The sequence below is a fragment of the Strix aluco genome, chromosome 25, assembly GCF_031877795.1.
Source record: "Strix aluco isolate bStrAlu1 chromosome 25, bStrAlu1.hap1, whole genome shotgun sequence".
Classification (NCBI taxonomy): Eukaryota; Metazoa; Chordata; class Aves; order Strigiformes; family Strigidae; genus Strix; species Strix aluco.
In genome coordinates, this window is record NC_133955.1 from 5,300,560 (window position 1) to 5,311,993 (window position 11,434).

The 11,434-nt window shown below is 59.8% G+C and overlaps 2 protein-coding genes and 1 long non-coding RNA gene across 11 annotated transcripts; 2 read left to right on the top strand and 1 right to left on the bottom strand.

Annotated features, from left to right (window-relative positions):
* Positions 1-107: 107 nt before the first annotated feature.
* LOC141934636 (uncharacterized) lies at positions 108-10,364 on the bottom strand. 9 transcript variants are annotated; one of them, XM_074850266.1, is made up of 15 exons: positions 10,299-10,364; positions 9,994-10,058; positions 4,982-5,086; positions 4,592-4,690; positions 4,242-4,400; positions 3,875-4,150; positions 3,562-3,653; positions 3,223-3,359; positions 2,973-3,115; positions 2,694-2,861; positions 2,346-2,447; positions 1,998-2,210; positions 1,695-1,853; positions 989-1,084; positions 108-643 (listed from the first exon to the last, which is right to left on the bottom strand). In XM_074850266.1, the coding sequence occupies exons 1-15, from the start codon at positions 10,312-10,314 to the stop codon at positions 461-463; spliced, it is 2,013 nt and encodes a 670-aa protein (XP_074706367.1). In that variant the 5' UTR covers positions 10,315-10,364; the 3' UTR covers positions 108-460. The 9 variants fall into 9 exon arrangements, with proteins under 9 accessions (XP_074706367.1, XP_074706371.1, XP_074706369.1 ...); XM_074850270.1 differs by lacking the exons at positions 9,994-10,058; positions 10,299-10,364 and adding exons at positions 6,418-6,462; positions 6,727-6,833; XM_074850268.1 differs by lacking the exon at positions 4,982-5,086.
* On the top strand, positions 5,599-8,818 carry LOC141934642 (uncharacterized). Its single transcript, XR_012626389.1, has 2 exons — positions 5,599-5,845; positions 8,543-8,818. It is a non-coding gene; the product is annotated as an uncharacterized LOC141934642 (long non-coding RNA).
* A 32-nt stretch (positions 10,365-10,396) lies between the features above and the next one.
* Positions 10,397-11,429, top strand: TOMM6 (translocase of outer mitochondrial membrane 6). Its single transcript, XM_074850280.1, has 3 exons — positions 10,397-10,566; positions 10,650-10,751; positions 11,088-11,429. Exons 1-2 carry the CDS (start codon positions 10,424-10,426, stop codon positions 10,744-10,746), a joined length of 240 nt encoding a protein of 79 aa, XP_074706381.1. The 5' UTR covers positions 10,397-10,423; the 3' UTR covers positions 10,747-10,751; positions 11,088-11,429.
* The last annotated feature ends 5 nt before the right edge of the window (positions 11,430-11,434 follow it).

Below are 11,434 nucleotides of genomic sequence, written 5' to 3' on the forward strand. Positions count from 1 at the left end.
TCCTTGTCCTCTGCCACAGCTGGGGGACCCCCACGGTGGGTTCACTGCGAGACCCCTCCCTCACCGTCCCCAGGAGAGTGGGGCGAGAACAACAGCAGAGCAAGTGCTGCAAAGATCACAACTGGTTTATTTTTAAATTTACAACCAAGAATGACCCCCAGGGTTTTGGGGAGCATCCCTATGAGGCAGGAATGGAGGGAGCAAGGAGCTGGGGCTCCCCCTCCCACCACCCTCCAGTAAAACCAGCTCCCCATTTTACTGCACATACAGGTCTGGGCAGGGCTAAAACTAAGCACCCCCCTGCAAGAGAGATGGTGGGACGGTACCAGCATGTCTGTACCACCTTGACCCGAGGGCTCAGCACCACCACAAGCACCCTGATGCGCTCTCAGGCCCCCCCCTCACCCTCCCAACCCCAGCTGGTGAGAGGGGGTGTCCGTCCACTCGCCCCAGCCCCCCCTCAGGGCCTGAGGGTGGCCGAGTCGTAGCTGTTGATGAAGTCCTCCAGCTCCTGGAGGAGATGAATGCGGCCTTGGCGGAGGTTGGCCCTCAGCGCCAGCCCCAGCGCCGCCTCCATGGAGGGCTCCTTCTGCAGCAGCATTGTGGCCACCACTGCGATGGTCAGGCTGAACTTCTGGTACGACTGCAGGGGAGCGGCACGGGGTCGGCACGGGGAACCCCAAAACTTCCCCCCCAGCAGTGTGCAGCCCCTCCCTAGGGTTATTTCTTCCCCTGGGGCTGGTCCACAACCCCCCTGAGAGCATCTGAACCCCTGCAAATCCCTTCTTGCCCACAAACACCTTTCGCTGCAACCACCATCACCAGGAGCGGTTTCTCCCCAGTAACCCCAAAAATGCTAAAATTCACATCCCTCATCCCCCAGCATCGCTTTTCCCCCCGTGGTTCAAAGGGTCCTCGAGGGAGCCCCTCCACCCTGCAGCCGGTCCCAGGCCCCCACACGCCTCGGCCAGGGGCCGCCGGGACTCACCAGCTCGATCTCCTCCTTCCTGGCAAGGACGGCGGCGGAGCGGAGGTCGGTGCTGGCTGGGGGGGGTGTTGGGAGCCCTTGCTGGCTGCCTGCAGCCTGGGGGGTGGAAAAGGCGAGGAAGGGTCAGCTGCTTTGCAGGGAAGAGGGACTAGGCAATGTTGGGGTTAAACTGGGCTGCCAGTACTGGTTACTAGCCAGGAACTGGTCACCTCACAGGGGGACCGCTGGGATTTTGGCTCCCCGGGGGGCTGGTTTGTCACCCTTCCCTCAGGTGTAAGACCTGCCCCCAGCTCCCCCCTCTGCCCCCAGCCCAGGCAGCGAGAGCCCCGCTAGCAGATTTCTCTTCCCCATTAGGCAGTAATTAAGCTGCTCTGCAATGCTCTTGTTTGCTTCGTTAAAGCTTGAGTCCCAGGGTCATTCACGCTCCAGCACACTCTCAAGGCTCTAGTTATTTTTTTGGCCTTTCTCCCAGTTATCTCCCGTTTATCAGCATCTCCGGCACAGCCGGCACCGGGGCTGATACGGGCTCTGCCTCCAGACAAAGCAGCACTTTAACCCCAGCCCCTAATCCTGCAAACGGGGAGGCCAGAGGGATCCCCCTCCGCTGCTCCTGGGCTCTGGCAGCATCCCTGAGCCCAGGGGACCTGCCCTGCCCGGGGACACCTCAGGGTGAGTGCAGAGGAGTGGAGGCACCCTGACCCCGTACCGGCTCTGTCTCACCAGACCCAGGAGGGTGCTGGGTCCCTGGTGAGGTCTCTGGCACAGCGCAGATATCGGAGCAAGCCTTGCTGGGCTGTGCATCGGGCTCCGGGGTAGCTCCTGGCAGGACCTGCAAGTTTTCGGGTGGCTGAAGGTCACCGAGAAGCTGTGGGAGAGAGATAGGAGTTGGGGGAAGAAGGCAGTGGCTGCACAGGAGCGGGGGCAACTAGCACAGCCCCTGCCTGCAGCAGTGGCATTGAGGGGCTCTCACCCAGGGTAGGGGACACAGCACCCACGTGCCAAAACCCACCCCATCGCGGGCAGCTTCTGCCTCGGCTTCTCCAGCTCCACTCAGCAGACGCTGCTGGCCCCGGGAACACGGGCAGAGCTCAGCACCCACCTCTCCAGTGGAGCCAGCTGCCACGCAGACCTTCTCAGCAGGCTCCGGGGGTGCTGCTGGCCCGTGGGGATGTGACCCACCGCCCCCGTCAGCCTCGGGGACACTTTGGCTGCACGGCTCTACCTGTGCAAAGCATCACCAATGCGCTGCAGAGACCAGGGTGCGGGCACCACCCAGACAAGGGGAAAAAAAGGGTTTGTACAGGGGGCTGCGAGCTCCTGCCTCCCCCGTGGGAGGAGGAGATGCATTAGCTCGTACCTCAAGGTGTTCCCTCGTGCTGGCAGAGCTCTTCTCCGGCGTGGCTGGCTCCGTTTCCAAAGCAGAGGGGCTCCGGCCGTGGCTGCCCACTCCCGATTTCACCTGGGGACACGCGATGGCATGAGGCCAGCGGGTCCCCCGTGGGGTGACCAGTCCCCAGCTACACATCCTGGGGAGAAGAGCTGGGGGACGGGACAGACAGGGTGCTAAAACCCAAAGGAAAGCACAGGGCTTTGCATCCCTGGAGAATAGTCAGGAAAATTTCCGTGCCTGGCAAAGAGACAGCAAAGTGAAGAGCGAAAGGGCTGGTTGAGACAGAGGAGGAAGACTTTACATCGGCCCAGGCACCTCCAGGGGTGCAAGCATCCCTGCCTGCTCTCCTACGGGCGTTGCTCCTGCTGCCTGCTCTGGCTCTGCACCCTCTGTCGCAGCCTGGGGATCTGCAGCCGTGCTCTTCTGAGGGGGGGCAGCCGGTTTGGGGGGCTCCGGGGCCTTCGTGCTCACTGCCAGCAGACCCTGGGGGAAACCACGCTGGTTAGGGGTTACGGTGGCACTGTGTGGGGCTCAGACCCTGCAAACTCAGGTCCCTGCTGGGTGCTGGGATGGTGGGGGGTAAAAACCCACAACCTGAGCTGTCTGCTTCCTGCTCTCTGCACCATCTTTGGAGGAAGTACGTGGCTGGGGAGGATCAGGGCGCCGTGGCACTTCTTTCAGCACCGACCGCCTCTTCCCAGAGAGGGAAAGAAGGGGCCTGGAGCGTGACCGATCCCCTGTGGAGCGAGAAACACAACGGGAGCAACTCCTTGCTCTGCCCGAGGAGATGCTGCTGAGCAGGATGTGGCCCCTTGAAGCCCCAGGGAGCCCATACAGGACAAACCTCTGGAGGCCCAGGGGTATGTGAAATGCTGGACAAAGGTTAACTCTTGGTAGCCATGGTGAAGCTGTTGCCAGCGTTTCCCACTCAGGCCGTGACTCTGCCAGGCCGTGTAGCTCCTCTGGAAGCTGCCTCTCCCCCTGCGGGAGCAAAGCCAGTCCCAGGGTGGGGGATTTAGGCTGGAAGGGGTCTCCAGTGCAATCCCCCCACCCTGAACAGGGCCAGGTTCAACGCTGCCCCTTGGCTGTGCACCAGCGCAGAGCCTGGCCCTGGTGTCCCCGCTCGCCACCCCACAGCTGCACGGTCCCCCCTGAACCCCCCACCCTCGGCATGGGCACCCACCTCAGCAAGCTGGCAGGGGCCCGGCATGGGCGCTGCTCCTCATTGGGGAATCCAGACCACGCAGGGTCATTGGGGCCAGGTTGCTGCTGCTCCTGCAGGGACGGGGGTGGGTTTAGACACAGAGCAGGGCAGCGGATGCTGTGACTGCCGAGCAGAGAAGCTGGGCTGCTGCTGCTCCCAGCATCGTGCAGGGAAACCTGTCCCTTGCACTGTCCTTGTCACCAGGGCAGGGAACGGCCCCTGCCTCATTTCACCCACTCCTTGCCCTCAGTCCGGTAGCTGCTGCCACCTCCCCGGCCCATGACCGCCTCACCGGATTCCAGCCCTTTTCGAAGAAGTCCTCAGGTCCTTGGTAGTCTCTGTCATCCCAAGACGGCAGGGGACAGTTGTCAGGTCCCCATCTCCAGTCCTCGCCGGTTTCCCATTCCCCGTCCTCGCCGGTCCCCCATCCCCCATCCTCATCAATCCACCATCCCCCATCCTCGTCGGTTCCCCATCTCCAGTCCTCGCCGGTTCCCCATCTTCCGTCTTCCTCATTCCCGTGGAAGTTGTCAGGGCCAGGGAAGGGTCTGGGGTCCCAGGGACCAGACTGCAATGGCAAATCGCTGCCGGTGAGGATGGTGGCAGGCTGGGAGTAGCCACACAGCTGCAATCCCCGTCCCAGCCTATCTCCCCCTCACCGAGTCCCAGTCATTCTCTTTGAAGTCCTCAGGTCCTTGGTCACCTTCTCCATTGTCCCAGCAGGACAGCGGGGGACAGTTGTAGGACGCCCATCTCCCGTCCTCATTCCCCTGGAAGTTGTCAGGGCCAGGGAAGGGTCTGGGGTCCCAGGAACCGGGCTGCAACGCCAAATCACCGCCAGTGAGGACAGCAGCTCGCTGTTCCCCCTCCCCACTGTGGCCCTCAGCTTTCCACCTCTCCTGCTCCTGGAGGAGCCCCCAGTTTTGGCTACCCCGGGTTTGTAGGTGAACCCCAACAGTGCCATCTTCCCTTGCTGCACAGCCGCTCACCCTGGCCCCTGCCCCCTTACCTGGCGCCATTGGCCCCAGCCTCTCCTCTGGTTCTCCATGGGCAGCTGATCCCTGACGTCCTGGGGACCACGAGCACGTCCAGCTGGCCTGAGACTGGGCTGCGGAGAGGGCACAGGGAGATGAACGCAGGATCACACCCTCTGGTGCCCTTGGACCAGCTGGATGCTGAGCAGGGATGGAAAGCCCGGAGACCATCCACCTTCCCCTCCTAGTCGAGGTCCCAGACAATTCCCAGTTCTTCCCCAGACCACGGCGATGCCCTCCTGGCTCCTCAGCACCCCGAGCCATGGAGCAGTGGGCACCCATCCTTGCCCCACAAAGCTCCTCCACTCCCAACCACCCCGGCGGCCCCAGCTGCGTGGCAGCAAGAGGGTCACAAAACCACCTACTTCCCTGGGGAAGCCCCTCACGTAGCCCTTCTGTGAGAACATCTTGCCAAAAGCTCGTCCTGGCCCCAGTCCCAGCGACAAGGCCCCCAGGGCGTCAGCATCCAGCTGCAAAGGGAGAGGCGTGGGTGAGCACGTCCCACAGGACGTCACTACCGGCACGGGACGGCTGCCGGTCCCGTGTCCCCTGCAGTGCTCCCCAGCCCTGCTGAGCCCCGAGCGCTGGGTCACCTCGGCCACGGGGCATTGCCACCAGCGAGGACCCGCAGGAGATGGGTGAGCTGGGGGTCACACAGACCTGCTCCCTGGCCCAGGAGGGGACACAGGTCCTGGCAATGCCGGGGTTGCTCCCTTGGCACCCCCGCACTGTGCCCAAAGCAGCTCCCCTCGCCTGGCTGAGCCTCCGCCTGCTCGCAGCCATGTTCCAGTCACCCTGTGCAAACCCCACGGGTCACAGCACCCAGGGCACCACCCTGCTATTGTCCCACGGGATCCCAGCCGAGCCATTGTTCCTCCCTGGCACTGGAGCAGGGACAAGGCGCCCGCCGGGTGCCCCCAGTGCGGTAGGTGCACCCGCCTTGACAAAACTGAAACTCCTCAGCTGCTGGAGCATGACACAAGGTAACTCGTCACATCTGCATAATAATCACAGTCGCTTACACATTTTGAACATTGAGGCCCTCGGTCAATGAGTAATGTGACCATATCTGAGCACAGATCAGGTTTGACGAGGGGACAAACCGCCCGAGGCCAAACTGAGCAGCGGCTCCGCAGCCGGGGAATCTCCCCTTGGGTCAGAGACTCTCCCCTTGGGTCAGGATGCGGCCCAAGGTAACTCCTCGAGGTTGAGAGCCCTCCCCTTCTAAGGTGAGTGACTGCACACTTTTGGGTCATCATTCTAAACTTAGGAACTTCCGCGTCAGCTGCGCAGCATGAATTTCGCTTGGCCTTCTGAATCTGTAGTTTACCAATGTTAGTCCAAGTACTAAACCGATGCTGATTAAAATAAATCTCATTTCGAGTGTAGCCCCTGTCTAATTGTCTAAGCCTCTGCGACACCCGGCCAGCCCGGCACTGCCGCGGGCTGCGAGCCCCGCTCCTGGCTGTGTCCCTGCCATGGGCAGAGTTTGGGGTCTCGTAGGGGCTCAGGGCTCAGACCCCGCGGGTGCAGCATTGCCCAGGCTCCCCGGGGCAGCCTTTGGGGCTTCCTCACCGCCAGGCCGCAGCAATCAGGGCTTATCCCAGGGATAAGCGAGCAGGGGATGCTTGGACCCGAAACTGGCCGATCCCAGCCCGGCCGGAGCACTGGGCTCCCAGTGCCACCAGTTAATACTCGCAGCCTCGACCCAGGCTGGCAGGAGTTAACGGCAGCACAGGCACCACTCAGCAGGGACCTAGCGAGAGGAAATAACACATTTACCCCCAAACTGGGGTTTTACCTGGGCAGATCAGTCCTGGGTGGCCCTGGAAAGCAGCTCGACCGCCTGGAGAGATGAAGCACCGAGGAGCATGGCAGAGACTCCTGCACCCCAGCCCAGCCCCCTGCAGCCCTTCACCCTTGGGGTTGCCGGATCTCCCCCACCCCCTGCGTTTGCTGAACACAAACCAATAGCAAGGTGCTAATTCCTCCCCCCAGCCCGGGAGCTCTCCCTTGGAGCCCTGCCGAGCACTTGGATTTCCCTTCCTTGAAAGCCAAGCTGCGATTCCCTCTGGGAGCTTTTACTCCTGTTTGCAGAGCGTCTCCTTACACTGATTTCAGCGGCTGAAGATAAACACTCGCTAGCAGGGGAAGCGCAATCGGGGTCAACAGACCCCCCCCACACACACACACTTCCTGGAGGCTGCACAGACCACAGGCAGCACTTCTTAAAGCAGCCTCTGATAACCAGGGCCAGCCAAATTCCTCCCCTTATCTAAGATCCCTCAGCAAGCCCGTTTTAAAGCAGAATTGGATGCAAAACCTGCAAACTCTGCACCACACCAGTCTCTGGTGGCAGCCCCTGTTCCAGCCCTGTTGCCACCATGCGGGGGGGGGCCTGCACCCCTAGAACACACAGCAACCGTGCAAAGGGGGGGCTCTGCACCCCCAGGGCACACAGCATCGTGCAAGGGGGGACCCTCTCCCCCCTCTCCCGAGCCCGCTGCCAGTCCAACCCATCTCCTGGTGCAGGCGCTGCCAGGCACTGTGGCAGTTGTGCCCACCCTGATGGAGACTGTCGAGCCACAGCGTTTGCAAACTTTGGTGAAATATAAAAATACTTGTTAGTTCTGGCAAATCTGCTGATGGGTAACCACAACATCTGCTGATTTCGGTCACAACAGGGTTGCACAACTGGCTATTGTTAGAACCACACTTTGGCCAAAAGCCAAACCCCTGTGCCAGTGAGGACAAACACGACCATATTTTTGACCACAGACCAGATTCGACTAGGGGATAAACGGGGTCCTGTCGGAGGACAAATTGAGTCAGTCCTCTTTGGAGCAGCGGGTCTGCAGTTGGGGACTTTCCCCATGGGTGGGGAGGCTGCTTGAGGGAACTCCTCGAGGTTTAGAGCCCTCATCTTGACTGGTGAATGAAACACCGTTTGGGTTAGTTCCTTTCTAAAACTTAAGCTTAAGTCAGCTGTGTAGTATTTGATTCCGCTCAGCATCCAGACTCTGTAGTTTAGTCATGTTTAGCGTATTAAATGGTATTTGACTAGAATTAATTTTCTTTGAGCTTGTAACCTACCTAATTTTGTGAGCCTCTACAACAGGCACCTACAGCATCTCCTCCCCATTCCCTGCATCCCCACGGGGAACGGAGCTCCCGGGAGTTCGTTAGCGCCGGCCAGATGAGTTAGTACAAGGCACAGACATCTCGCCCAGCCCCACGATGAGATGCATCATCTTCCCGATGCTTAAGGAACACCTGCGTTGTGTCAGGGAGGGTCTGACAGCAGCGGGAGGTTTTGCTGGGGGCTGGGAATGCTTTGATAACCAGCTGGTCCAAACTGGTCTGCCCAGCAATGCGAACTCCTAACCGACAGGGAGCACAAAGACGAGCTTGTGACCTTGCAGGAATGTGGGAGGAGATGAGGGGGAAGAGAGAGGCTCAGGGTGAGCTCGCTGATGCTGAATGGGAGCAAAGGAAGAGATTAAAGGAAAAGCACAAAATCTGAGGTGGAGTAAAATCCTTCAAACACAACAAACGAGCGGTGCTGTTCGCAGGGACGGGGCAGCCCGTGGCCCATCAGAGCTGGCTGCTTCTCAACACTGCTCCCACCGGGCAGATAACACACAGCTTTCCAGCTGGTCAGTTAATTATAGTCTCTAATAGCTATAAATCAATTAACTAACTGGGTGGATCAATTAGCTCTTTGGGATTTGGGAAAGGAACACAGCAGTAGTGTGATAGATTGGGTGGGTTTGTTCACTAAAATGTCAGCAGGATAAAGTGCTTGTTTGCTTGGCAGGATATGCTGGGGGCCTCTTGGTGGGTGAGACCCAGATACCATTAGGCCTGCTTAATCAGCCCCCACAGGTCTAGTCTCCACCCAGATGCCGTTAGGCTTGCTTAATCAGCCCCCACAGGGCAAGTCTCCACCCAGACATTGAGAGGATCGAATAAGGAAGATTGAGAACCTCCATCCCTGCGACCCCCTAGCAGCAAAACGAACATGCGCAGAGTATACCGAAAGAAACTACGTCAACCGGGAAGAAGACTGTATATAAAAAGGGACTGTAAAAAGGGACGAGTGGCGCCGTTGATGGAGCGGAGACTCCCCGGCTGCCCAGCGCTGATTTTTGCTCGCTAACTTTGCTTGCTGAAATTATAATAAATTCTGATTGGGTTGGAAACTTTTGGTCTCGTTTTCTCAACTTATAACAGTAGGGACAAATGTGGCTGTAGCCTGGATGGCCAGTGTCGCAGTATGTCCCCCTGGGGAGTCGAGTGGCTTCGTAACCCCACGGCTCCTCGGCTGGTGCACGTCAGAGCCTGGCTTGGTGACCTGGGTGTCCCCAAAGAGGAGGGTAACTAGCTCGCAGTGAGCAGGGAAATAGGAGTAACAGGAAAGCTATGCTAATTGCCAGAAATTCTGTGTAAGGATAAGTTACTCCGATTGCTAAAATCTTTACATAATAAAGTTCTCATTATAACTACAACGCTGTGGCCAGTTCTCATTTCACAGAGGATCCTTAAAAGAACCTGCCCGTTCCCGTAGCATGGGGTGACACACAGCACACCCCAAAAGCTGCAAACCACACCAGGTTTGGGGCTCTGCAGTGAACGCCTCTGCTCGGGCCAGGTTACTTTAGCAGATCTCAATCCTACAAGCTGCTTTTTCCAGGCACAAGAGCTCGGGCGCAGAAGACAAGGACTGGTGCAGGGTCGAGACCCCGTCTCGGTGCACCGATCTGGTCCCAGCTTGCCCAGCATACGCCCTGTCCTGCCGGTAACCAGCCATCTCAGTGACCCCAGCTGCTCCATCCCAACTTGTTTGATGTGGAACCACGTGGGCACAGTAATACATAATCAAAGAGCGCAGAAATCAAGGCAGGGATGTCCACAATTTCAGTGAGGTTAGTACCAGGGCACTGAGGTAAGTGCCAGCGCAGGGTGCCCCAGCAGCGGGTACGCATGCAAGGCTTAACGGCTCTAACGAAGTGAGTTTCGCTGTGGGGAAGCCCCCTCCTGATGGAAACAGGCACCTCCCGGGGGAGGCAGCGATGCCTGGGGTACCCGAGAGCTTTTTTTTCCCAAAAAGCCACAAAGGCTGAGAGGGGGTTGCCGGGAGCAGCGGAGCGGGCTAGGGAAAGGCCAGGCCTTGCTGGGGGCTGAGGGCAGTGGGGTCATGGCGGGGGAGATCCTCAAACCAGAGTGAAAGAGCGGGAAGGAGTCGAAGGGAGGAGTTGGGCACAAGGAACAGAGTGAAGGCTCAGGCCTGGGCAGGGAAGGACAGAGGAAAGAAGAGAGACATTTCTAAATGAAACCACGGCAACAGTGTCCTGCCCAGGGGTACCACAGTGCTTACTGCTGAGCGCTGTCCTTTGGGGCACAACGGCGGGTGGCAACCATCCCGGCTCCGGGGTCCAGCACCTGGAAAATTCAGTGTTTGGAGGAGGGGTCAGACAGGATGAGGGGTCACGGCCCCCCGCCCCACGCCTCGGACATTCTGCCATTTTCCATCATCCCCCTCACAGCAGCAGCAACCCCGGAGAGCGCCGCCCTTGTGCCACCCCGGGTTCCCGGGGACCCCGATCCCGGAGGTGTTTGTGTGTGTGTGTGGGGAATCGGCCGGGGCCGAGGTGTGCAAGGGGACCCCCCAAGTGTACACACCCCCCCTGCCACGCATCGGGCCAGGTCGCCCCGCCGCGGTCACACACTCGGAGGCGCTGCACGAGGGCGCCGCGCACCGGAAGTGACGTCATCGCGCGGCGGCGGGCGCGGCGCGAGGCGGCAGCATGGCGGCAGCAGCGGCGGGAGGAGGAGGAGGAGGAGGAGGAGGAGGAGGAGGGGGGCCTGGGGCCGGAGCAGCACCGCAGGGGCTACGCGGGTGGTTGCGGAGCGCTTACCGCTTCGCCACTGACCGGAACGACTTCCGCAGGTCGGGGCTGCGGGGCGGGGCGGGGCGGGGTGGGCAGGAGCGGGAGCAGGAGCAGGAGCCAGCGCTGCCGGTTTCTCTTCCAGGAATCTGCTGGTGAACTTGGGGCTGTTCGCCGCTGGCGTCTGGGTCGCCCGGAACCTGACGGACATCGATCTGATGGCCCCGCAACCCGGCCCGTAGCGGCGGTGAGTCCTCGGGGAGCGGGAACCGGGAGGCCGCGGGGACGAGGGGTCTGCGGTCGCTGCTGCGCTGGTCTGTGACCGAGCCGTGGTGCCCATGGGTGCGTGTCCGTGCTGGCGGACCCCCCGCAGCGTGTGAGGGCCCCCCCGGCGAGGGGCTGTTACCGTACGAGGTGATCGAGTAACAACGAGCTGCAAAAGGGACTAAACCCCGAGCAAGCCCCGGCCCCGGGAGCACTAAAGCCTAAAGCAATCTAGTTACACAAAGAATTGCAAATTTGCGTTAAACTGCCCTATGCCAGTAGACCGGACTTATCTAACTCTGCTTAATTGCTGACCTAGGAACGAAATAGAGCGGCAAGGGAGAAGAGCTCGCCCCCCGCCCCCCCCACACCCGAGGACCAGAAGAGACGTGTTTAGCCATTACAAGTTACAATACGTTCACCAGAGTAGGGTCTGTTCTCCCTCTCTGCGGAGCTGCTACTCACACTTCAAAGCTGTCACGCTTGAAGCGGTGACAAGGGGGGGAAAAAAAGCTTTTCAGTGTGAGAGAGAGAATTTATTTCCAATTCATTCTGCAAGGCACAATGAGAATAGTTTTGTCAAGGAGGTGAAGCCATTGTGCGTGGAATCTTCTGTACCCCCATCTAAATGTTTATTAAAGTATGTAGAATAACGACACAACGCGC